General features: G+C 42.0%; 1 protein-coding gene across 1 annotated transcript in view; it reads left to right on the top strand.

The window, feature by feature from the left end:
* The window catches only part of DNAAF9 (dynein axonemal assembly factor 9), a 71,110-nt gene extending 49,237 nt beyond the window's left edge, over positions 1-21,873 (top strand). Inside the window, exons 23-37 of the mRNA XM_086464286.1 lie at positions 978-1,066; positions 1,300-1,398; positions 1,667-1,784; positions 3,631-3,719; positions 4,980-5,138; positions 6,558-6,683; positions 8,537-8,574; positions 13,856-13,991; positions 14,356-14,442; positions 15,586-15,692; positions 16,400-16,474; positions 16,620-16,822; positions 18,587-18,652; positions 19,956-20,049; positions 21,633-21,873. Of these exons, the coding sequence (XP_086320412.1) occupies positions 978-1,066; positions 1,300-1,398; positions 1,667-1,784; positions 3,631-3,719; positions 4,980-5,138; positions 6,558-6,683; positions 8,537-8,574; positions 13,856-13,991; positions 14,356-14,442; positions 15,586-15,692; positions 16,400-16,474; positions 16,620-16,822; positions 18,587-18,652; positions 19,956-20,049; positions 21,633-21,745 (1,599 nt within the window). The 3' untranslated portion in view covers positions 21,746-21,873. The remainder of the gene's footprint in view (positions 1-977; positions 1,067-1,299; positions 1,399-1,666; positions 1,785-3,630; positions 3,720-4,979; positions 5,139-6,557; positions 6,684-8,536; positions 8,575-13,855; positions 13,992-14,355; positions 14,443-15,585; positions 15,693-16,399; positions 16,475-16,619; positions 16,823-18,586; positions 18,653-19,955; positions 20,050-21,632) is intronic.
* Positions 21,874-26,453: the final 4,580 nt, after the last annotated feature.

Below are 26,453 nucleotides of genomic sequence, written 5' to 3'. Positions count from 1 at the left end.
CTTCTAAAGAATACAATTTTCTCTTGACCAGTCCTTCTTTCCATCCCTTGTAGGCATTTTCCTTAGTCGCTTATACATGTTTTGAAGTGGTTCTTTGGTTGCGTGGATCCTTCTACACAAGCAATATTGTCTTTGTTAATATCAAAAGTTTATTCTATTTTGATGTTTTTTATCTCAGTACCATTGTGTTTAGGATGCCAATTTGTTAATGGAAAGCAGTCTTTCCTCCCCCGTTGTTTTGTCTTGCAGCAAATTATTGTGAAAAATGACAATGGCTGTTGCCTTTACTTATTAAAAGAAGGGAAATACCGAGCACTTAAATGACTGTGTGATTCATCTGAATCTGATTTCTAGGTTCAGAGTGCCATTCATATTAATGCGACTTGGCTAGAGCCGTATAGGATGTGAGCCAAAACACCGTTCCCTAGAGAAACGAAGGGCTCCTTTTTCTTCTGCAAAGCAACAGAATTTTTCTTCAATTTGTAGAAACGATTGCTGCAATCTTACCTCATGAAAATTTCAGTACTACTTAAAGGAAACTTAGATTAATTCAGTTCCTGCTGTGCTGTAGTTGAACTAGAAATACCTAGCATTTTTATCAGTGAAACATGCTATGACTAAAAGATACACACGAACGGGTACTTTGGTGGGTAAACTTTTTTCCCTAGGATTTTTTCCCCAGCTATGAAGATAGGGAAAAAAATAGACTGTTTCTGAAAAGTTACTTCCTAAAGCAGTTCCAGTCTAGCCGAAGAGAAGCTTACAAAATCTGGTCTGTGGAGACTTCTTCCATATTTTCAATTCTTGCAGCTACACCAGTATTGTGAAATACTGAATGGCTAGTTAAAACGTGTGTATTTCTTTTGGAGATGAACAAAACCGACTCCTAAACAAATTTTAAAACAAATTTAAAACAATTTTTGCAAAATAGTGGTGCTTATGCATAGGTCTGATTTGTGTGTTTTTTTTTTTTCCAGGTTTTCTCTTCATGGAAAAAACAGACAAACTCAGGATTATCTTTAAGGGTTGTCCAGGAAGAGTTCCTGTCTGTGGAACAAAAGAGACTGTAAGTTTATGCCGCTTTCTCCAGTGCGATTGTGCATTCACTGTGTGCTACAGTCAGAAAAATCCTGTCACTCATCGAAGATTTTGATGATGATTCAAAAAGGAATTGTTGCATTCTTAGTGCAACGCTCGCTTTGTTTTGTGTTGTACCAGTTAATGTGTAGCCATCTGATTTAAAGATCAATTTCTGGGTTTCCCCTTTAACTAACCAATTCATTAATTTGCTTGGTGTAGGCATTCCAGTGTTCAGAAGCTATTTAATGCCCTGTCTTTTCCTTCTGGGGAAAGATGCAGAGAGCTGAAAATATCTGCTGCCCTTCCAGAATTAGAGAGGTGAGAAATTGGTTTCGTTTTCAAGGGATCGGTTTTGTCAGAAATAATACAAAAATATTTTGGTATATGTAATACTCATCTAAAAATTGCTTATTTAATAACTCCGTCTTCGCACTAGATATTTTTATTCTGAGATGAATTATTTCCTCTCTAGGAAGCCTCTGTTTTGACCTTTTAACAACCTTATTTTAGTAGTTTCCCCGACTATGTGTATGAATGAAGTATTTTGGTCTTGATTCTAAGAAAATAAAACTTTTATTTTTGAAAGGTTTGTGCAGCATTTTACAGTCAGCAGCGTCAGTCATGAGCCAATAATGAGAGCACATCTTCCTGTTTTATTGCAACAGTCAGAAGTCATTCCTGATTGCAAAGCAGAAAGTGATAAGGTAAGGAAGCGACCTGACAATACTTCCTATCTCTAGAACAGAATATTTGGCAAATATTCTGTCTGTCATGGTTTCTGTTGCAGGTGTAGTACAGTGCTGAGGTATGTTTAGCCATGCTCTCTGCCTCCTTCTCCAGTGCCACCGCTTCACACTGAACTTGTTTCAAGCCTATTTCTTAGAATAAATTGCTTTGCCCTGTTTTCCTGATTACATTACTTAAATCTTCCTCCTTTAAACAATCTCTTGGAAGTGCTAATGGCCCTTCAGCCTGATAAAATAGAGGCAGAAAATTAGGCGTAGATCTTCAAGTGAACAGTTTTCTCTAATGTCCAGAGAGCGTGAGCCCTAAAGCAGTAGCTTGTTTTTATGAATTGCTGAATTGTTCACTGGAACATAAAAGTCCTTTAAATAGCATAGAGGTAGCACATGATATTTAACATTTGCTGATATTATCTGTAGAACACTCGGTTCTCTATAGGGGCAATAGCAATTGTCAGCCTTAAGGAGTGCTTTTGAATGGCATTTTCAGAGAAAATATTTCCTTGTAACTTACCAGCATTTGAAATCCGCTGTGAGCAAGAAAGTCAAAGCAGCAGCGATATTCTCTTCATCTTGGAATATTGCAGTGTGGTGGCAGACTTATTTCCTGGGCTCTAGTTCAGGGGCCGTACTGACGCTTGTTACTATTCATTAATACGCCGGTATTATGAAGGTAACAACCTTATGAATGTTTTTAGATCTAATTTTAAGGTTGGTTTAACTGTCTTTGTGTATGTTTAAAAAAGAGAAAAATCTCATTACAAAGTTCATACCAAATTCTATAAAACATGGAAAGTAGTACCTCTGATTTTTCTGAGTTACTTCTCCATATCTGTTACCATTTTCTCGGTTTCTGTGAGCATCCGAAAATGAATTTGAGGATAGGGTACAAACAGTCTGCAGATGACGATCTCCAGCTATCATGTGGCTAGGAACTGGGCTTTTTTGTCCGTTGGTAGGGGGATGACATGCAGTGTGATTTCTGGTTACCAGGGTGACATAATTTAAGGCAAATTCAGCACAGATTGTTGTTCTAGTCGGGTTTCCTCCACAGCTCGTTGGGTACTTCTGTAGCACCCTCTGGTATATAGTACAGAAATATATGTACACGTACAAACGCTTGGAGATACGCCCTGACTGCCTTTCAGTGCTGCTTTGCTACGATCCCTGTCCAAATACCACAAGAAATACACTTAATGGGAACAGGTGCTTTATGCAGAAAAGCTGTTGGTGTGTTAGAGCTGTTCTTGTCCAGCCTCTTACCAATCCTACCCAAAATACAGCTTTGCTGGAATAAATGGTGTGTGCTGCATGCTGGGTTCAGGGTCAGAAACCTGGAGTTGCTCTTTGTGTTTAAGACTGACACACGCTGTCCCTTTTGGAAGCGTTTTGCCCAAGTGCTGTTCTGTGTGTTTGAATGTCCCCTTTTCCTCATAGGAAACATCAGCTCTTTGGTGCCTCTCCAGCAGTGTTTTGGCTGTCCCTTGCGTTAATAATTACACTGCAGACTAGATTTTAATGTAAAGGTTTTGTGATACTGTTTGCTGTATTTGTTAATTAGCCTTTCGCTGTATTTAAGGTATGAAAACCAAGAGAAAACTCGCCTTTCAGAAATCATGCCTATCTGAGTAATTGCATAAACACAATTACGGTTCTACACTGTGGTGCTGTTTCTGTGGTTAGGGTCACTTAATTCTGCGTTTAGACTTAAGTTTTTATCAAGATAGAAGCCTTCATGTGCGCGATTGTTGTAGCTCCTTTCTAGTCTTCAAGTTACCCCCCTTCTTGCCTGTTCCCTGTGTTTCAGGTGGTTATCACCGTGATAACTGGTCTGCCGGGATGTCGTTGCAGCGATCTCTGCGCTTTCCTGGTGACTTTTAACAAGGAGCACGGCAGGTTCGTACGGTTCTGGTTTTTCAGGGGTCATACTAACCACCGGGGAACTACTCAGCCTGAAGAAAGCAAAACTATCAGTGTTCCACTGAATTTATTTATTTACTTATATCCCAGTTTCTAATTGGTAGACAGGTCTGTTATGAGAATAAATTCAGTAAATATTATGATGCACCTTAACGAGCTGTACACAGCATGCTGTAAGGTGGGGCACATTACTTCAGTTCTGTTCCTTCATTTAACTGTGTTATGCCAGGTAGCTTTGCCCTTCGATTTTAGACAAGAAAAATAGAGCAGGAGATTTCTTTCTTGATGTTCCATATTAAGAATAGCACAGGTATCACTGTGGATCTACGACGTGTGTCTGGAACTGTCACTGATGCTGCAAACGTTCAAGAAAAATCTTAGAAGGGCCACATGAATCCTGCCTTAAGCAAGTATGGAAGTTGTCACAACTTGAAGAGCTTCCCTTTATTGACATGTAGTGAGTCTAAAATGCATTTTTCTAGGAGAAAAGACTGTACTAACGGTCCTTGCTGCAGCATTGTTTTTAATCTGACCTGATACCTGCTCTACAATACGAGGACAGAGATTCAGGACATCTATTGTGTGACAATAAGAGAAATCTACTGTAGGAATTTGTCATTCTGTGTGTTGATACAGCGTCTGGAAAGTCAAAAAAAAGAAATTATTATCCTTTTAAATCTTACAGCCAAAACACCTTAGCATTTAGTCTTAGCGATGTTCTGGGCTGATTCTTTTTTCTATTATTTTAACTCAGTGTATTGATATTAGCGAGTTGATTTACAACAGTTTTGTGGTTCCATTTTTAGGGCAAACGTGTAAGGTGACTTTTGATTCTTCTGTCATAATACATTTCATCATGTTTTCCTGCAAATATCGTTACTTTTTATTTTTGCAGTGAAATGTTTTCATGCCCAGAGTCTTTTGAATTGGATGCATTTAACTTTTGCTTACTGCATCACTAACAAAAGTCAGAATTGCTCATATGTTGTGCTGCTTTGAAGAAGCTGTTGAACATTATTTGATTAAAAAACAACAACAAAAACCCCACAAAACCTTTTGGCAGTAATGTAAAGAATGTGCTTATGCTGTAAATGATAAAGCCAAGTAAATTCCTCTTTCCCATGTGGTTTGAGAGATGTAGAATCTCAGGGCTTGAGCTGTTGCTTCAAAATAAAAAGAAAACAGAAATATTACGTCGCAGAACATGGACTTCTTTCCTTGTTTTCTGTTTTTTAGGTGGATAGTTTATCGACAAACTATGGATAGTCCTGAATGTTTCAGTGCAACCCACTTCCAGCGTTACCTCTCCAGTGTCCTGGAGGCTCAGCAAAACCACGGCGTCCGTCAGTCCGCTTATGCTAAAAAGAAGAAGCGTCTCTTAGTGGTCCTGCAAGGGTAAATGTTTGAATCAGTGTGAACTGTGGCGTAGAATAAAGGATTTTCTGTTCCCTTCCTATTTCCAAGGCATCGTTAAGCTTTCCCATCGCTCTGTAGCAGTAATATTTCTGCGCTGAAGTGCGGTACTGTGTTCATTCTGTCCTACGTGTGTGCCAAACTCAGCTTTTCTGCAACCTGTTAACTTTATCGCTTGTTAATCCGCTGAAACAGGGATGTCCATAGTCCTCCTTCCCTCAAAAGGAAGGGTGGGCTGCATTTGGATCATCTTTCCTATTTAGGAGATTGACTGTGGGGTTGGTTTTGGCTTCTCGGAAGAAATTCTCTTGCCCTTTCCAGCTGCATCTCGCACTTGTTAAGTGGCACTTTACTGGCGCAGCTGCGGGTGGTTTGGGTTTGGGTTTTTTCACACCCCCCCCCCCGCAGAGGTCCTAGACAAAGAGGTGTTTGCCCTTCGAAGGCTGGTGAGGCTTCTTCATGCTGGTTCTCTGTCTTTAAGGGCCACTGGAATACTGGTTGTCTGTCTTTAAAGCCATAGCTTTAGGTGGGGGCGGTAGAGCAGAGACAGCTTGAGCTTGTGTGGCAAACTGCACTCCAGAGCTGCAGGTGAATATTACGGAATATTACCTGTTACAGCATTATCTTAATATTTAGAAGGAGTGTGGCATGTTGTAGTTCCTGTTAATACACAAATGAATTATTGCTGCTTTTCCCTGACAGACCTGTATTTTGCTGATAACAAAGCAAAAAAACCATGGAAGGAATGCACAACTCCTTCCAGAATGCAGAAAAGTGCGGGTAGTTGAGTGTTGGTATAGACAGCTCGAAAGTAGCTGGAGTTCTCTAAAATAATCCCTTAACTTGGTGACTGACAGTACAGTTTTGAGAGAAGACTGTAACTGGCTGAGAAATAAACACCTGGAATAAAAACTCTGGTTCCCCTAAACTTTGCTGTCATGCAGAAGTATAATCCAGCAGTGGCTGGAGCACTGATAAAACCCAGACATATTAATTATAGAAGCACGCTTAAATTGGAATGCTGATAAGGGAGAGGTGTTGCTTTTTTAACGTCTTCGTTTACTTGAATCATACTTAGCACTGAATACGCCTGGCGGTAGGCACGACATGCTTGTATTGTTATGCTTTTTGTGCTTCCTGAAAGCCAGACTTTTCAGTTGTTCAGTGCAACATATATACTGCTTTTATACATATATACAGTATACCGCTTTTCTCTAGTTGTCAGTAATTTATTTCTGCTGTAACTTGCAGTCAGCTCAATTTGTCTGGAATTTGAACTGCTTTGTAACACTTTAATAGGCTCTTTTTAGACATCTTCTTGCAAGCAATTGATTTCTTACTAGATGTTGAGAGGTGTCATTCGGTTTCTCTGAAACCATATCTCATTTTGTTTTCTTACAGATATACTGACGTTATTGATGTGGTACAGGCTCTGCAAACCCATCCTGACCCAGACGTGAGGTCGACTTTCATCATTGGGGCAGTTAATACTTGTGTAGAGCCGCTGAGCTGCTATATGGAACACAGGTATACGTTAAGATATTTTTACTTGTTTTAAAATAGCTATGTACGTTTCTGAGATCACTTTGATCATAATTGGAGGTATGTGGTGGTTAAATGCCATTGAACTGTCTTAAATCTCATAAAACTGCTAGGTAAGCCACCCTGAGTGAACTTTGAAGTGCTGTTTGGTTTATAACGGTGACTTTTGTAAAATCAGGACAGTCAGCTGTCCTGTCGTGTGTGCTTTTCGTACCGTCTTTGCATGACTGAAAATTGAGACGTGCATCTCTGTGTTATTGGTTCTGTCACTGTTTTGAGCTATTAAATGAAGACTTCCCAGATCTAAAATACGGAACTTACGGGAAGCATTCCCAAATTTTGTTGGAGAGCATGACAAAGCACGGAAGCAGGAGCATTGCAAGGATTGCAATCTGATATCCTGGGTTACTGCAGAGGCAGGGTGGGGAGGAAACAGCAGCAGAGCCAAGTCGCTGACATTTTAAGGTAGTGTGGTATGGTTGCTGGTTCGCAGCGTACGTCTGTGCGCTGCACTTCAGCAGACGTGGAGCTAATTTCATTGACCTCTCCGTAAAAACTCTCATGCTTAAATTTCGCAGTTGTGCCTGGCAGCTGATTTGATAAAAGTTAAAGCCGTTGCAGTTTCCAGAGTTCGGAGCATGGCTGCTATTTTGTGATAAAACTCTGTGCATCACCGCTTCGAGGTGAACTGCCCGATCACTTCACGAAAGCGCATTCCTTAAACTTTGTAGCTGTCGTTCAAACACTAACCAACACGCTGCTTGTGCTTTGCACTAGTCAATAAATAGACATCACCTCACTGCTTCTTTTTGTCTCCGTGACAAAGATTGTAAATAAATGATAGAGACTGCATAAAATATTGGTGAATCGATGCTGCAGTGCTGTTTCCACTTGTTCTTTCCATAATTGTAAAAAAAGACAAGTTCCATTCCTAGGTTTTCCTTTAAACTTACTGAGGTGTTACTGGTCATGGTATTGAGTAGTATTTATAGCAGCAGTAGCCTGCAATCCTTTGACTAACATTGTTTGTCTCCTCAAGTGCAGTAGCAATTGAAGGAAGAGGCTTAGCCTATGCTTTAGACTATTTGTGTCTCGCTTTGAAGTTTCTTCTGATAAGAACTTACCAAGTAGCCACGTACTGCCAGTGACAAATCTTCCCGTTGGGAAGCTTTGGCGGTTTCACTGTGTGAACTGAGAAAAGTGATTTTAAAGTCTGACTTGAAACTGTTGCCGTCAAGACAATCAAGACCCTTTCCTGTCTCAGAGTTCGTTACCGTGAGATCTAGTTCTTTCACGAGCCTCGGATGAAGCTCTTCCCCATGTGGAATAGTAAGCCAGGGGAGAGGTAGATGAAGGGGAAAGGGTAAAGTACTGGTTTTCCTCTGGAGCTTTTCTAATCATCGCTTCTCTGACACAATACCAGAAATTGGTGTGCTATGTGCAGAAAGCATTATGTACACACGGCCTTTCCCTGAAGAGTTCCCACCATGTTTGGAAGGCACAATTCTTTAGGGCAAGCTTAAAATTCCTGGTGTTTAAATAGGAATTAAAGTAATAGTGAAGGCTTTCTGATTTTCTGGAGCACAGAAACAGTTTGTGTGGTGGGAATTAGCTCTTAAATCCATTAAACAGTTAAAACCATCTACAAAACTAATTTCTGGGGAAAGAACTCCTGAAAGACATAAACTATAGGGGTGTTCCAGTTACAGGGATTGAAGAAAGGACACTTGAAAATGGGTTGGATAGTAAGACTGTAGCTGTCAGCGTCTAAATTAACGTAAATGCTTTACTTAAATAATAGTATCCATTCTTGATATAAAAATTTCTGCTTTTTTTAGGCTTCTTTTCCCCAAGTTCTTGGACCAGTGCTCACAAGGTATGTGTCACTTCTCTTGACTTTGAGCTGTACAGAACAAGTAGCTGAGCCATATGGCCAAATAATAGAGTGTAAATGTAATAGTCAAAGGATCGTGATGAGCTCTTGGAGGTAAGAACCATCTGGGCAGAACAGACAGTCTCTCTCTGCCTACGTTGTTGAACACCAAAGGCACCTGCAGAGGATAGAAGAACACGGAGCGTCGTGCGTTCTGCTTGTCCCCGTCTGGAGGATGGGTTTCCTAACACCACGAGTTAACCTGCTTACCTTGAACTGTTGTAACTTGTGCTGTGTTGTAAATCTAGGAGTAAAATGGATTGCAATTTGAGTTTCATCCTCTTTTGGGGAGGCATAAGGAAATGGAGCTCTCCTTTCTGCTATTTTAGAAAAGGAAGAATGAGCTGGTTACTTGTTCCCCATACCTTCCTCTTAATGTGGTGTGGAGGATCCTTGCAGGGTTCGTTTGACGTTGCAGCAGACAGAAAAGCTCATTTGCAAAAGAATTGTTTCTTACCTTTATTATATTCAGTTTTATATCCTGACTGAAATGCATCGTCCTCCTTGTCAGGCTTGGACCGTAGAGCAGCTGGTGGTGTGAATGGGATTCCATCCTTCCTGACCTCCCATCAAAGAAATTCTTTCACTTTCAAGAGCAGAAGCAAATTTGGCTGTAGCACCTTCACGCTGGTTTTTAACAGCTATAGAGCTGATTTACACCATTAGGACCAGTGCATGTGGTGTGTGCATGCATAAGAACAGATGTCTCCAGTCAGATAATCTTTATTTTAGGCAGATTGTAAGCTCAGCCTGAAATTGGGTAGGCCAATGACAGTTGAGATTTTTCTTTTTAAAGTCGCTGTCGGACTGCAGTTACTGCAGCACGGCTTTCTGATCTTGCCTTCGTGTCTTCCCAAGTGAACTGCAGGACTGTAACTTCTGTGTTTGTATTTAAATGCAGTTGTCAGGTCTTTTGTGGCTGTTTAGACTCTGTAGAGCCCCCTTTTGCTGCCAGAATTATGCTACCTCTTATGTGTGAAGGGAGCCCGAAAAAATGAAGTCGTGAACAAGCTAGGATGTATGTGGGTGCTATTATATAAATCAGTATTTTATTCTTATTTGGAGAAAAGTGTTGGTGCTACCAACAGGTAACTATCATGATCATAGCCACGGGTGAAATTAAAGAGAGCTGGAGAATGTTAAGAGAAAAGAATATAATGAAGTAGCAATAACTACTGAGAAGTTGAGAGTGCAAGCACGCCTTTTTGTTTTATGACAGAATAAAAAGAAATACTCCAAGCTGTCTCTTTTTCAAGTGCGGTTGTACAGACCTGATTGGGTGAGAATCTGTCATTGTTCAAAGAGGAACTAGAAAATGCTTAGGACAAGCATAGTTAATTTTCCTATGGTCCAAACATGAAAGAAGGAAAAATACTGGAGCTTAGAAGAATGTTCTTCTGGCATTGAATTACTTCTGCGTGTTGCAAGGTTTTGTCATCTAGTTTTCAGATACAAAATGTGACATTAGATAGCCTAGAGGTCTACTTGGGTAAACAAATTGTTTCCCATGAATAGGGGCAATTTTTGTGTAAAAAGTTTGAAGAGGAAAAGTATGCTTTGAACTGAGATGTGGTACGCTCTTCAGCTTTCCAGGCGAACGCAGGATTGTATCACATGTACGGCAGAGAAGTTACTTCTGTGTAACTGAGAATTCAGTGCTGGTGCAACAGCAATATGTAATGAGACATTCACTTTGAGAGGTACTTGTCCTGCTGTTCTTGTGTGTCGTGCACCCCAGTATCACTGTGGGTGTTTCTGCACCACCAGCGGGCCAAGACAGTGTCGTACTGGGCGTTGTACAAATCTGAAGACTGAAACTTGGCAACGCGGGTGTTAGGAAAGACGAGTATTAGAATTAATTAGACCTTTGGATGCTTACCTGGGCCTCATAACTACCTTGCAAATTTTGGGAGTGAGCAGGGTTAGGTTTTTGCTGCTGCTTACCAGGTCTCTTCTACAGGCTTTCCCTGCGATGAAGGGGCACCTGGGCCCGTTAGCAACGTGACATCGCTTTACAGGGGCGACGCTTTCCGTTTGGAAAGCCACAAGACTGACAGAAATGGGTGAGGATGGGGGAGAACTGGTAAAGCCTTGAGCAGGGTGATCGACGTTGGCAGTTTTGCTTTGTCTCTCCCTGGCGTACTTGTTGGAACTTTTAAAGAAAATCTTGCCGCCATCTGTATGCTGGAACTTCTTGGTGCCTTGATCCTTCCAAATATGCTCTTTCTTTTTCCCCCCCTTCCCCTCCTTTCTTGCATAGAAGCTGTAAGATGACACCTTACTGGTCTGAGGGCATGTTGGCATCTCTTGGGTCGTATTCTCTTGTGTTATATATGAAGTTGTTCTACAGATTAAGACATCACCATTGTTCAGTATGGTCATTGTACGTTTGGGAGCAAAGAGGATCCATTATTTTTGTGAAGCATTTGTATTTTTAATCTATCCCTCCTGTTTCTTTGCTGCTTCTATTGAACATGCTATTCCCCAGGCTGCAAAGATTTTTTTTTTTCTTTAGATGAGTGTATAAATAAGGAATTAAACAAAACTGGGTGGTCTTCAAAATGCAATAGAAACAAAGATGGCAGTGACAGTTCAAGTAGAAAAGGTCAAAAGTATTTATTACTACAACTGTGTAGGCATCTTCCAGTTCTCAGAAAGCTATTTTTCTCCTTGATTACGCTACCTGCCGGACAATTCAGCAGCGGGGACTGCTGCCTGCTAACACAGGGCCAATTTTTCTGGCACCTACAAGATTTATGCATAGGTGTGTGCAGAGCCAAAGCTTGCAGGTTCCCCAGGCTCTGAGCAGTCTTCTGTTAATTCCAAGGGTGCGTGGGAGTTCACAAGCAAGCGGGACAGCTAGTGCCCGAAAGCTGTTCCCCTTAGACAAGCGCAAATGAAGCGGAGATTGATGGAGAAGGAGCATGGGCGATGAGCATGAGACGAGATGCATAGGTTTCTGATTTGCTGGATATTTTATTCCTTGAGTCTTTTTCTTAGCTTTAAGCTTCGCCAGCTTTGTCCTTGACGATTACCTGTTCTCTCCAGGGCATAGTGCTTCGAACTGTAACGTCTGCTTCACAACACTGATGTTGTACAGCCTTTTTATTGTTCTGTGCCAGCCTCACAGATAGTATAACTATGTTTTTAATTAATCTTGACTTTTAAATTAATATCAAGTTTGGGGATATTAAGAAGAAAAACTCACTGTGTGCAGCACACTTACAATGTGGTGCTTGTTGATTAGCTTATTCATACTTTTCGTCTTAATTGCGTGATCTACATAATAATTTCAAGCATGCGAGTGACTTAAATTTCTGAGGGTGCTCGCTGTTCTCCCCCCCCCCGCCATCTCTCTCAAAAGCAACTCCGTATTGGAGAAGACGGAGAGGTTTCTGAAATTGGAGTGGAAACTGCTGTGGGAGATTAAAAAAAAAACAAGAGAAATGCTAATGATGGAAATTTGCTGAGGCTGTTATTAAAATTCTAACTCGAAAGGGTCAGTGATGCAAGTAACAGCGACTGGGAGCGCATGGTGTCATGTACGTACCCCAGAAATACTTGGTATAGAAATTTCTGCAAGGATTAGTGGACTTTAATGGTTTCTTTAAAGATCATGAATAACTGTAGGCAGCAGATCATGGTGTGAGCTTCATGACATGTTCTGCTTTATATAGTGATGAGGTGGGGGCAGGGGGAGAGGCATCCTGGTTCGGTTGTTCGTGGGTATGCGAGAGTTTGCTGTTCTGTCTTGCACTTGACTTGTGGTAACAGGGAAACGTCTGAAATGAGCTGCCCACCTTGAGCAAAGGACATCCTAGGGACGCCCGGAGAGTTGGCACTGCCATCGCTGTGAGGAGCTGGGCTGGAATTTGTTCTGATGTAACACCCGCGGGATGTAATTGGAAAGCAGAAATCCCGTAACACTGAAATTAGTCGGATGCTAAGTGTGATATGTCACCTGGCAATTTTTCCTTAATGAGATCCCTTCCAGTGCCCCAGGCTTGACGGCTGTGGTCGTTGCTGTCTTATTTCTGGTTGCCTGCGGAGGCATCTGCAGGAGCAGCAGTTGGTTCTCATTTCACACAAAACTTGTCTTATACCTGGCAAGATGGCAGGTATGACATGAAGACGGCGTTGCCATCTTCAAATCTCGGAAAGCTTTCGCTTAAGAGGAGGAACCGTTTCGTCAGTGAAATTGGTGGCGCTAGGTGCAAGGTGAAGGGATGCTGACAAGTCTGAAAAAGGAATTGCTCTTCTGGTGACACTACTGAGTCTTTGGGAATTGGGTCATGGGACAAATAGTTATCTCGTTGTTTTTCTCTGTTATCTTTTTTTGATGCCTTGTGGGTTCAGACTTACTGTCTGAATACCATATCAGGGACTGTCTTTAAAAAGAGAGAACAAAAAAACCCCAAATCCTTCTCTTGTTTTTGGAAGTGGCAACTGTCAGAGTCCAAAATACTGGATTTCAGCTGTTCAGCCTGTCTTTCTGCACGTTGAGTTTCCACGAGGCTTTAAACATTAGTGTTTTTATTAAACTGGTCCTTCTCAAATTGATTCTCATCTGAATTTATTCTTCTAATTAATTGATTCTTTTGCATAGCTGAGTCTAAATGACTTCTGTTACACGGCCTGTCTAACTGAAAGAAAAATGTCTTGACCTGGTATAGCTGTGTTTTGGCAAAGCACGCCTTCCTCATTAGTCGAGTCATCTTCAGTGACTGGTGCTGTACTGGTAGGCTTGTGGTTTTAGTTTTGGTTTGGTTTGGTTTTTTGTTTTGGCAAGATTGTTTTCACTTGAATCCCAAGAACCCACAGATTACAACATCCCGCCTCTTTCCCCTCGAGTCGTTCCAGTGGCTCAAAAGGGTTGTCTCCTTCAGGAGGTACCGTTGTTGCGCGTCTACAGGTTGTGACAGAACGGACTTATGAGCTCGCTGCCCTCTTGATTCAGTTGCAAAATACATACTTAACGATAATTCTGGGTTTAGTTATTCCACAGTGTTCATGTGTGAAGTTAGCTGGGCTTCTGGGTTTTTGCTGGGCGGGCAAGAGATGAAAGGTTCCTTGTTTGGTTTTGTTGGGTTTTTTTCCTTAGAAATGTTAGTGTAGTGAGATGGAAGGAAAATGAGAGAGGAACGGCTGTTATATTACTTCATCATTCACTAGTCACTGTTGCATACCTGATTTCTGTAAACTATCCTCCGATTTCCTTACGCAGGACTAGTGAGTAACGTGGTTTTCACAAGTCATGCGACAGAGCAGAGGCATCCGCTCCTTATGCACCTGCAGGGCCTCATCCGAGCGGCCAACCCTGCTGTGGCGTTCATCCTGGCGGAGCACGGAGTCGTGACGAGGTAACGTTTGTGGCTGCCCAGGATCGGTCACTTAGGGCAGGTGCGACGCGTGCGCTTAGGAACTCGTGTTCTCTTGTTTTACTCCGGTAACTTACACAAAGGAGATGCAGATTTTTCTTTATTGCTTCTCCTGCAAAAGGCATCTTCCCTTTACCGTATATGTGGTCATATAAATACAGGGATTAGGAAATGTACGTTTTTGTTTGCAGAGTGTGACTTACGTCACTGTTACTGCCATACTAAGGGAAAAATACTGTTGGTTTTGCTGTGAATAACACATTCTGTTTTACGGAATTAGCATACAGATAGTGGCCATTTTATTGAACTTGTAGAATTAAAAATCTTCATATTTATCTCTTTATAGGAATGAGGACATTGAGTTAATTCTCTCAGAAAGCAGTTTTTCAAATCCTCAGATGATGAGAGCTCGGTATTTAATGTATCCTGGCTGGCAAGTATCTAGATTGAGAAATATTAAAACTATTTTTCTAATTAACTTGAAGATTAAAAAGTCTCACTAACTTAATTTATATTTTTCTCCAAGACTACTCATTTGGAACAGGCAATAGCTTTGTAAATCATTTTAAAAAAGATTGCTGATGAGTATTCTTAGTAGATAGACGATTGCTGTCCTTTTATGGGGAAAAGGATCCTTTCTGGACACCATTTAAATCAACGTCAAGATTGCTGTTGCTTTTCGGAAGAATAGAAAAGAACCCTCTGGGAATAAGCTGGGAAGGATTGGGATGGGTGAGGTCAATAATGACGAGAGTAATTTCATTCTGACAGCTCTTCGGCCTTACTGGAATGAACTTGCTGTGTCAGTCTAGCTATTAGCAGAGCAATTATTCATAAAAACCCAGCAACCTTATTGACAGTCTTGGCAGAGGCTGAGGGCACAATAAGACATGGTACCAAGCTTTCTGTTTAATACTGAGCGATATTTTTTTCATGGTTCTTTACACGTCTTGTGGCAGTTATCTGCGCTGCACCTATTTGGCAGAAAATGTGAACCTGTCAACCACTATAACTCCCGGCTGACTGTTCCCTGGTTAGGTTTATAGTGCTGGCAGCAGGATTAATTTACCGTACCTTGCCCGTCCTGTATGTACGTGTATCTCTTTATTCCTAATTCTTGCTCTAAATTGGACGCAAGGAAGGCTCTTGAAGTAAACTGACACAAAGTTTGGGATGTCAGAGCTGCTTGTGGATTGCGTGGAGCCAAAGGGAGAGAGAGAAAGCACGAAAAGAAAGTCTGAATAGATTAACAGTTGTCCAAAAGAAACGACTTTGGATGACTGTTAATCTATTTGTTGATAGCATGCAAGAATAGTATGTAGATAGTATGTAAGGAAAGGAAAAATGGCAGCAGGAGGAGCATCAAAAGGAATCCTGAGCGCTTTGAACAAGCCAATACCGTTAATATCACACTTTCGTGAACGTCTTGGAGAAGAAAGCTTAGTGGTGTTCCTCCGCTGAGCAAGGCTTACCTGGGGTGAAATAATAGATGTTCTTTTGAAGAAGTTTGTTAGACGAAAAGCCCAAGCGCGTGTGCTTTTGTGCGTTGAAGGTGTGTGTGTGCTTTTGTCTTAAGGTACGAAGGCAAATACGGAGCTGGGTCTGTCTTCCCTCCGATGGTTCAGATCTGCGTGTGGTTCAGTCGTCCTCTAGAAAAAACACGATTTGTGACCAAATGTAAAGGTACAAGTGGGCTTTGTCTGACTGGAGTTAAATCCGAGTTTGAAATGCTGAGGAATAGAGGGGAAGGCAGGCACTGACGTAGCACAGTTATTTAATTACTGCCGCAGTAAACTTTTAATTGAAAATTCAGCTTTCCTTCCTTAAAGTACATTAAATTATCTTCTTTAGTGTCTGCTCTGGAAAATTGACCCGTGATTTTTGTTCAGATGAAAATCTAATTTAATTGTTGGTTTCTAGAGACCGAGACACTTTATCTTCGTATGTTTGCTTTTTATTTTATGTTTAATTTTATTTGGTCGTGTCGAAATACAGTTAATAAGTGACCATCAGCTTCTACTTTTTATGCCAAATAATTCTGTGTAGTTACTAGAAAATAGGCTAAACTCTGTGTTAGGCTGCTAGAGTAGATATATAATCATGCCTTTCCTTCTTTCCTTAGCAAAGCAGTGTTAAGGAGCACCATTTTACTTTCCACACACACTGTAAGCGTTCGTTATGCCAAACACATGTTATTTCCCACCTGTCCCATAGCAAAGAAATGAGAACATATAGAAATGTTATGTAGTGGGGCTCGGGGGGACACTGCAGCTTTTCCCCCTGAAGCACTAGGATGTGGGTTAGAGACCTGTAGGATAGGTCTGACCAGAAGCTACACCGAGGAGGAGAAAAATACGTGAGATAATCTATTTGTCTTCTGTTTCAAACAGCGATTAAGTCATTGCTCAAGCCAAGTCCTTTTTCTGGAAACATTTATCACATCATGGGCAAAGTTAAGTTTTCAGGTAAGGGCAAATTACTGCTTGTGCCTCGTCTTGTGATTGCTGCATGTGTTCGTGTTTGACAACTACTGTATTCTGTCCCCACCAACGTGGTGATGTTAGATTAGCAGTTACCAGGACGTTTCTTTCTTTGTCTTCTCCTCGTTAGATTCTGATAAAGTGATTGAAGTCTGTCACAACACCTCATCTAATTCACTAAGCCTTGTGCCTGTTCAGGAGGGGCCAACTCCTCCCGATTCAAGGAGCGATAACAGGGATTGCAGCAGTCAACAGGAGTGCTTCCTTGTGTTCATTGGCTGCTCTCTTAAGGAAGAGGATATAAAAGACTGGCTCAGAGAAACTGCAAAACAGGTTCGTGGGCATGTTTACCTTTGTTCTGCATGATTTGCTTGGTATTTCTCGGCAACAAAAGGAGGAATCGGAGTGTCTCAATGAAACTTCTTTTTGGTTTTTAATCTCCTTTCTCTTCTACCAAGGTATTAGCACTCCGGGGTGTAAGTGTATTTCAGACAGAGGACTAATAGTTTGCAAACGTGTATTGTAATTTGTGTGTTGTTTTAGTAACTGCTGCAGCATATTCATGGATTGATCTGCTCTTGAACGGCGAAGCAAATGGAGTATGTCCAGAATAAACACAACGTGATTTAGCCGAGACGTGATTGCCAAAAGCTGAAGCGTAGTATGAAATAAATCTTCTTGAAGTACCTGAACGCTGCAAAGCTGAAAACTTGTTTTGATTCACTAAATTAAACCTCCTTGGAAGTAATCCACCGAAATGGAGGGTGTAGGTGTTGGGTTTGGGTTTTTTTTTTTCCATTTTGCCTTGCTTAGTTTGTCAGGCGTGCAGCTACGTAAAGGCTTTGTGTATTTCTGCATGGCTGACGCACCTCTGCAACAGGAGGTGGAGTCGGGACCAGGGAACGTGCACATCGTAAGAGGCCTAGAAGGCACGTTTTGCAGTGGTGGGAATTCACACAGTGACTGGCACGACCTGACGGGGAGTGCAGGACGAGATGGTTCACCACTACATAACCAAGTCGTACCAGCAGGCGTTACTTTTGCCAGGCGCTGCACACGAAGGTCTTGGGAAGTGAGTCTCGAGGCTTGATTCAGAAATACACTCGGACAGAAACAGTTCAACCATACAGATGGCATATTTTAGCACTCTAGTTGGAGCCTGTAGTTCCAACTGTGCCCTTTTGTGATGCCCGTTTTGGAACATTTGTTAGTTAAAAATACTCATGGTTCCTTCTTTATGGCTTAGGCTTTTCGTAGTATCTCTAAAAGGTTGTGTAGGAAGGGGAAAAAAAGCTTCCTGCAGGCTGCTGTTGGAGCTGTTCCTAAGGATCTTCAGGGTCTCATCTCTGTTCTCCTAGCAGGTTGTGTTACTTGAGGGAAGTATACATTTTCTGTGATGATATCTCGTGCTCTGTACATATCACATGGGTAATATATGGAGACAAATGCTTTTGACATGCAGGAGAGCACTCTGTGGAATACTATCTTAATTTTATGGAAGTTAAATGCTATCTCAAGTGTGAAGTGCTTTCTCTTTGAGCCGTTCAAGACTACAGATAGTCTTTGTACAGTCTCACTAGTCACGGCTAATTTAGGGTTTCAGATAGTTCTGACGGTTACTGCATGAAAGAAATGAATTATAACACTTTTCAGACTAAAAACTAGGTGTTTTTTCTGTTCCTGTGCCAGTTTTCTTTGGGTTTTTTTTGCAGTAAAGGTGTATTTAAATTGTGTTGTTCAAAATACTTTTAGAATTTGTCATTTCTAGCAGTGCTTTATGTAAGATCACTTAATTTTTACTCTTGTTTTCAGAACATAGTTGCGAGTGCCTTCATATAATTGAATAATTCTGTATAGAAATTAATTTTTAAAATACATGCTTCTGAAATTGAGGAGTACTGTGCTGGGCTTGAGCATGATAACATGTGGTCATAGATTTCACTACTGTTACCCACATTTTCGAGAAAGAACTCTCTGTTTTGTGGTTTGGGGGTTTTTGTTTGGGGTTGGTTGGTTTGTTTGTTTTTAACGTGACTAAACTGTAGTATCACATTGTCACTCAGTAGATGTATAACTGGGTCCTAATTCTTTGTACAGAAACCTCAGAGGAAAGCCCTGAAAACCAGAGGAATGCTAACCCTTCAGGAAATAAAAAACATTCATGTAAGTAGAAGCAATTAATAGCAAGCCCCTCTTTTGGCTGGTTTCGGATTGAGAGCAGCCCTTGGTTGACGAGACGCTCAGCGTGACCCGGCAATGGGCGCTCACGGCCCAGAAAGCCAACGGCATCCTGGGCTGCATCCAGAGCAGCGTGGGCAGCAGGGCGAGGGAGGGGATTCTGCCCCTCTGCTCCGCTCTGGTGAGACCCCCCTGCAGGGCTGCGTCCAGCTCTGGGGGCACCAGCACAGGACAGACATGGAGCTTGTAGGAGCAAGTCCAGAGGAGGGCTACCAAGGTGGTCAGAGGATTGGAACACCTTTCCTACAAGGACAGGCCGAGAGAGTTGGGGGTGTTCAGCCTGGAGAAGAGAAGGCTCCGGGGAGACCTTAGAGTGGCTTCCAGTGCTGAAAGGGGCTGCAGGAGAGGTGGGGAGGGACTCTGGATCAGGGGGTGGTGACAGGACGAGGGGTAACGGTTTCACACTGCAAGAGGGGAGATTGAGATGAGATCTTGGGAAGAAATTCTTCCCTGCGAGGGCGGTGAGGCCCTGGCCCAGGCTGCCCAGAGCAGCTGTGGCTGCCCCCTCCCTGGCAGGGCTCAAGGCCAGGCTGGATGGGGCTGGGAGCGACCTGCTCTGGTGGGAGGTGTCCCTGCCCAGGGCAGGGGGTTGGTTTAGGTGGTCTTTAAGTTCCCACTCAAACCCTTCTGTGATTCTATGATTTTCTTCAATTTGTACCTCCCGTACCTGCCATAACAAGTGCGCTGAGCACTAAACCATCACGGCACTTTCTGGCTTTTGACATTCTTGAGACACAACCCAGGCTGTCCAGGAGGAACGCGAGGTATAAATCTTGATGTTATCTCAGAGCTTCAAGTTAGCTCTGCAGAGCAGGGGGAGGTGTAAGATGATGGACAAACGCCTTTAGTTACTGTCATGGTGTTTTCCCATTTTTTCTCCCTGATCTGGGCTGTGGGGGTTGTCTGTCACATGCAGATTAGGAGGCCAAATGCCTAACCCTGCCCTCAGCAACTACCTTTAAGTTGTGAGTGCTGTCTCTGGAGTTGGGTTCCCAAGAGGTTGGTATGACTGTGATTAGTGTCGCTGTACCTAACTCCCCTAGTCCATAGGGATGTCATTCGTCACGCTGTTTGTTCAGAACACTCCTTTGTAGCGAGGAGCTGTACCTTCCTCTCTGGCTGTGAAGTTCAGCAGAAGGATTTTTTTCTTTTACTTGTTAAAGTTTGTTAGGACTTTCTCAAAGCAGTTTTAAGTGTTTAATGGATGGTATATTCTTTCTTAATGTAGGTGAAACGCCACTTGGATCCACTTCCAGCCGGCTATTTTTACAACGGGACTCAATTTGTGAATTTTTTTGGTGACAAAATGGATTATCATCCATGTATCCTTTAAAACGTGGAGGGTTTTGGTGAAGGTTTTAGGTAGGCAACAGGCTATGCCAATCTGAAATATAGACTGTCAAAGCAGATGATATGGTGAAGAGCCGGTTTGATTTACAGGTGATAATAGGAAGTGAAAAGATTTGTTCCTTAAATCCGTGCGTGGCTTCTTGCCACTTAAAGCTTGCTGTTAAAACACTCTTTCAGAGATATGATCAAAGCAGCAGAATAGAATCAACAAAGTAATTCCAAAACAGTACATGAGCTCACGCAGGGAATAATTTATGAACCACAGCGTGTCCAAGAAATACTTTTTCGAACCAAATAGCGCTGTAATATTGCTTAATGCCTGGTCACAACTGGTAAAACTTCCAAATGAGTATAACTGTGCGTGCATGCGTGTGCGTGCCCGCGCTCAAGCAAAAGCAGTCAGGGTTGGTTTGGGGTTTGCTACAGCGTCCTTTGTTCTGCCACATACTCTGGGGTGAAGCTGGTGTTAAACGATTTGCTCTCGTTTTGTAACTGGGTATGAGAAAAGCCTTGCTGGCTGCAATGCAGTAATGTGAACAAGGTGTGCAGAATTCGGTGGAAATATAAATATATATTTATTAAAAAAATATAATTTTTTTATAATTGCGTTTAAAACTCTCTTAAGCAGCTAAAATGTTATATTAAAACTATTTCAGCTTAGCGAGCAGTGTGATTTTTTTTCTTACCAAACTGTGGCGTGGACCCGTTTGTAAGAGCACTGTCCCTGCTGCTCTCGTTTGGTGGCAGCTTACAGAACGTGCGCTGCAGCTGCAGTAGAGTCCTCTGGATTTCTTCGCAGAAATCACTTTTATTTTATAACTTAAACCTGATCATCTTTTTGTCTTCGGCAAGAAACACCAGAGTAATACTGATGTCCCAGCGTTCTTTCTCGTTTTCATAACTTTCCATTGCTTTTGTCTTTGCTTTACCACCGAAATTGCAAAGTTTTACATTCCCAGTTTACTTTTCACGCTAATGTTGACAAACTTTACCAAAATCCAAGTGGGTTCCGCGGTTCTGTTTTGGAATAAGAACAAACAAGTGTTTTCTGTGCCCTACGGGACAACTTTTAAAATTTTCAACCAGCAGACTTTTGTCTGCAGGGTAACCTCCTAGTTCGGGTGTGCTGGCAGAAAATAACCTAACAGCGAACTTGGATTTCGGTATTCACTGGACCTTTACTCCACCACCATCTTGGTGTTTGGCATTAAAAGGTCCAGGCATTGGTTAACCGCTTCTGGATGACTGGGATTTTGGGCAGAGTTTTTTAGACTTCCGCTTCACCGAAATAGCTGTAAACATCTGCAAACCTGCTGTAGTTTTGCTGTTCTTATAATCTTCCTCGTGATTGGGAAATCTCTGTTGTGCAACTCCTTGATTCCCCAGCAGTACGGAGTGGCTGTGGTTAGGTCTGACTGCGGGGCTCCCGGAAGGTAATATCTTGAATTTCTGCTTTCAGTAAGCGTCCCTGAACTGGCACATCCTTCAGACCTGTGTGTTCTTTTCTGAGGAACGCTACTTGCACAAATGTTTTTCCTTAGTTTTTCAAAACCAGTAATGGACCAATTCATGAACGATTACTTGGAAGAAGCCAACAGGGAAATCGAGAAGTACAACAGAGAACTGGAAGAACAAGAGTATCACGATCTCTTTGAGCAGAAGACCTAAGCACGTGCGTTCTGTACGCTTCTGAACCACCTACTGTCAGTAACCAAAAATGCTGTTGTCCTTGCTGGTTAACTAGAAAATTAAGTGAAATGTCAGTTTTCAGCACTCCTTTTAAAACTTAAGAGATCATTCCTGTAAGGGTGGCATTTTAATATGGTAACTGCTTAGCTGTTTGTACTGTCAGGTTTGCTTCCACTTCACCTTAATTCCAGACTGTAAAAAGCACCACCTGGAATCTCTGGCTAGTAGTGGAAACTTATTTCAAAGAAGAAGAGAAAAAGTGAAACTGTTATTTCCAAGCAGGTCAGAATGTAATCGTGGAATTGGTCTGTCGTGCAGATAATCAAACCACTTGAATCTCTGGGTGTCCCTTGAAACCTGTTGCACAGGAGCATTGATGAGCAGTGGTGTGTACTTCAGCGTGTGGGATTGGGGGATGTTCCCAAAGCGAGAAATGGGGGAACAGTCCAGACCTTAACAGATTCCCTAATCCCACAGCTGTGAGGGTGTTCCCAAAGCGAGAAATGGGGGAACACCCCAAAACCTCAGCAGATTCCCTCATCCCACAGTTGTTAGGGTGTTCCCAAAGCGAGAAATGGAGGAACGCCCCAAAACCTCAGCAGATTCCCTCTTCCCACAGTTGTTAGGGTGTTCCCAAAGCGAGAAATGGGGGAACGCCCCAAAAACTCGGAAGGGTCCCTAATCCCACAACTGTGAGGGTGTTCCCAAAGCGAGAAATGGGGGAACACTCCAAAAACTCGGAAGGGTCCCTAATCCCACAACTGTGAGGGTGTTCCCAAAGCGAGAAATGGGGGAACACTCCAAAAACTCGGAAGGGTCCCTAATCCCACAACTGTGAGGGTGTTCCCAAAGCGAGAAATGGGGGAACACTCCAAAAACTCGGAAGGGTCCTTAATCCCAAAACTGTGAGGGTGTTCCCAAAGCGAGAAATGGGGGAACACCCCAAAACCTCAGCAGATTCCCTAATCCCACAGCTGTGAGTGTGTTCCCAAAGCGAGAAATGGGGGAACAGTCCAAAACTTCATCAGATTCCCTAATCCCACAGTTGTTAGGGTGTTCCTAAAGCGAGAAATGGGGGAACACCCCAAAACCTCAGCAGATTCCCTCTTCCCACAACTGTGAGGGTGTTCCCAAAGCGAGAAATGGGGGAGCACTCCAAAAACTCGGAAGGGTCCCTAATCCCACAGCTGTGAGGGTGTTCCCAAAGCGAGAAATGGGGGAGCACTTGGGCTTCTGTGTTTTTCAGAGGGGACAGCGTGTCTCATGACCTCTGCACAGTTTGGATCTGCAGTTGAAATTTTGACTTTTCTAAAGAAAAGGTGTTTATACATTTCAGGGTGAAGTGAGATAACGGGAGATATCTTGCTTTCTTCCCAGTGTTGTTATTGGTGTTCTAGAAAAAATATATGACACGAGTGGCAGTAATCTGCAACGAGCTGTTGTTGAGAAGATTATCTCTGAAGGATTCTTATTTCAGTACTAAAAACTAAGCAGAGCAAGAGAAGAGGGAGATGCTTTAGCTAAAGAATTCCTTTTCATGAAAATGACTTATTTCCAAAGGTAAAAAATATCAAAAGAGGTACTTGAAATATGAAAGAACCTGTTTGTGGAGCTTTCAGAAGGATTTGCACACATTTGTAACGTTTCACTGAAGGGATACACCAGGTTTTAAGTACTTGCAACAAAACCTCTAGTTACTAAATGATACCATAATAGGACTTCTGGCAACTTGTCCTGTAACTTAATTTAGTGCAATTTTAAGTGAGACTTCATAGATCACTGACTGAAGAATTATAAGGTACCTTAGCAGCTACTTAAAGGTAATTATCGAAGCTTATTTGACTAAGCGGATTATTGTAGCGCGCTCTGCGTTCAGAATTCCGTCAAGGGAAAACAGTCCAGGAGGAATTTTTGTATTTTCATATTCCTTTGCCTGAGGAACAGCTCAGTCTTTGAATACAGCCACAACTTTTCTTTCGGGTCAGATGTGTGTAACGCTGTAAGAAAGAATTTCCTACGGGACACTTCAAATCCTTCTAACTTCTCCACGCAGTTTCTTTCTGTGGCAGGAAAGTGAGGTTTAGCTCCTGCCGTCGAACCTAAGGCTGGATACAGTCGTATGCCTGCCTTGAGAAATACATTTTTTACCTTTTGGAGTACGGAATGGCTGAAACTTCAGTAAGCCTGTCGAAAACTGAAACACCTTTTCGGTAGACTCTCAGTACACGTTGCTACTAGCTGGCTGGGTGGCTGCGCTGTGGTGGTGACCCAGCGCAGAGGTGGAACTCCAGGTGCTGCAGGTTGGGATATAGAGGTTGATAAGGTTTCGTTACTAGCTTCCCTCCTAGATTTAAAAAGCTGTCTGAATTTAAGTATTTTCTTTTTTTTTTTTGCACACCACGAGACTTTATAAACTACTTGTATCCTGTTAAAGTACAATAAAAGCCAGCGATTAGTTTGTGTTTCTAGGCTTTCTGGGGTAACCCGTGTTACAGGTATAGAGCATCATGGTAAGGCTCGTGAGTTTATCTATGCATGGCTATACTTTAGTCTTAATATACTGTAGTGCCTGGTAGAGTAAACGTAGCTAGCAGTGGGTGTGGGGGGCTAGCGGGTGTTTACAAGCTCAGTACCGTTGGTTGCATGAAACTGTTTATCAGCCCGGGATTATTAGAGTATGAAATCCTGGTCGTAACACTGCAATAAAAAGGGGCATTAGGAAATTCGGAACAAATTCTAGTTCTCTGCCCGTGAACTTAGTGTAACCCCAGCGTGCTCCTTCTCAGTACCGGTGACCTAATCCGCAAAGCCATATTTCTAGAGTAGCGGTGTGACGGCGCGGTGGGACAGCGGGCGGCGCCGCCTCTCGACGGGGCGGTCGCTGCCCGAGTAGGTTGAAGTGCAATTGATGGAGCGATAGGTGAAGATGCTGTAGCTGATTTTGTTTTTTTTTTTTTTGCTCTGCTGAACCCTTTTTTTTTTTTTTAAGCACTCCTGTTTGTGCAGCTCTCCAAAATAAACGTTGCCGGGGCTAATTGATCTGGGGTTGGTGTAACGAGTGGTGATTACGGGGAGCGGGGGATGCCCTGTGATGGGAAATAAGGATTTTGGATTGGCGTGCTGCTGTGCAAACGGAGCTGTTCCTTAAAAACCGAGGCAGAAGAGCTCAGAACAAAGGCCTAGTATACTTATATGCTGTGCTGCATGCTATATGGTAATAGCTGTGTATTATGAAGACCTTTCACCATACTGGTACTATTTCAATTAATATATTTTGGTATTGAAATAAATTGATTACCTCAATTTTTATTATTTTTTTTTCTTCGTTTTTAACTGTGACTTTAAAACAGAAAAAAAAAAAAAATACCGAAATAGTGAAACTGTGACAATGGTAACTTTTAAACATAGTAGTGCCTTGCAGATGACACCATTTATTCACGAAGCGTGAAATAAATGGGTGTCAGGGGTTGTATTGCTTGCACCCTCTTTTTTTTCTTTTTTTAAAGGAGAAACGGTTTTGGTGAAAGGACTTAAAATTAACCTAGTGAAGAATTATTAGCACAAATGGTTAAACTGTTTAAAAGAAAACTCTTTGAGGACTAAAAGGTGTAAATGCCTGATGCTGCTGATAGTTTAATAGCAGTTGCTGATTATTTTGGAGTTACTTCTAAAAATCAGCAGCACTATTGTTTGGTTTGGTTTTTTTTTTTGAGGAGAAGAGCATAACTTTTGTACTCTGGTCGGAGATGTTTGTACTGTATCAAACCCCATCCGTCGGGTAATCTGGTTTCCTCGCTCTTTTGCAGTCGAGCTGAGGATTGAGATGCTACTAAGGATCTAGTTTTGGAAATTTTTTAAGCTACTGTAAAACTAAAAAAAAAAGAGGGGGGAAAAAAAAAAGCACCATTTCTAAACGACAAACGTTTGGATACAGAAAAAGTGCCGTTACGCTGTTCCTTTGTCTCTTGCTGCGTTTTGAAAATTGGTGGCAGTAACTTGGTGTCCAGGCATTTCTGATCGTGCAGAAGTGCGCAGAGTCCTCAAGGGGTTTACGTGCTTTGCTGACCTCCATGTTAGCAGCTTGTGGTGGTGGTTTGTTTCATTTTCTTTTAATCTCACTGAGAATGAGTGTGATCAGAAGTTACTGAAGTTATAGGGAGCAAAACGTGATGAACTTAGGAGAGGAACTTGTTGCAACTTGAGCTGCGCTGCGATCTCCGAGTATTTTATACTAAGCTGTGCAATTTGGTGTTAGTCCGGTTCTACCCTTCCCCATTAACAAACCCGATCGCAGGGCGGATTTAAGTGGCACGGACAAGTTCCCTAGTAAGTTTGGGGTTTTTAATTAATATTTTTTAATTGAAACTGTTCTGAATTTGCACAGATTTAAGCTCTGGAATACTATGGTATTCTTAAAAGGGAAAAATTGTAACTAGTATAGTGAATTGTAAACTGTGAGTTGTTAGAACCGCGTTGTTGATCTAATTTTAGATTGTTTAAAAATGTACCTCAGAAAGCTAGTGAGAAATCTCTTCGTTTTCACACAACGGTCAGATACTAATGTAACACTTCTCACTTGACAATGTGCCAAAATTCACTTTTATACTAGTTCTCAATGCTTTAATATTTGCGAGTTTAAGTTAAAAACTTGTCTTTACAAACACTACTGTAACTTCAGTTAAGCTGA

This window comes from Leptosomus discolor, chromosome 4 (genome assembly GCF_034619465.1).
Source record: "Leptosomus discolor isolate bLepDis1 chromosome 4, bLepDis1.hap2, whole genome shotgun sequence".
Lineage (NCBI taxonomy): Eukaryota > Metazoa > Chordata > Aves > Leptosomiformes > Leptosomidae > Leptosomus > Leptosomus discolor.
This window is presented reverse-complemented; position numbering and strand designations above follow the sequence as displayed.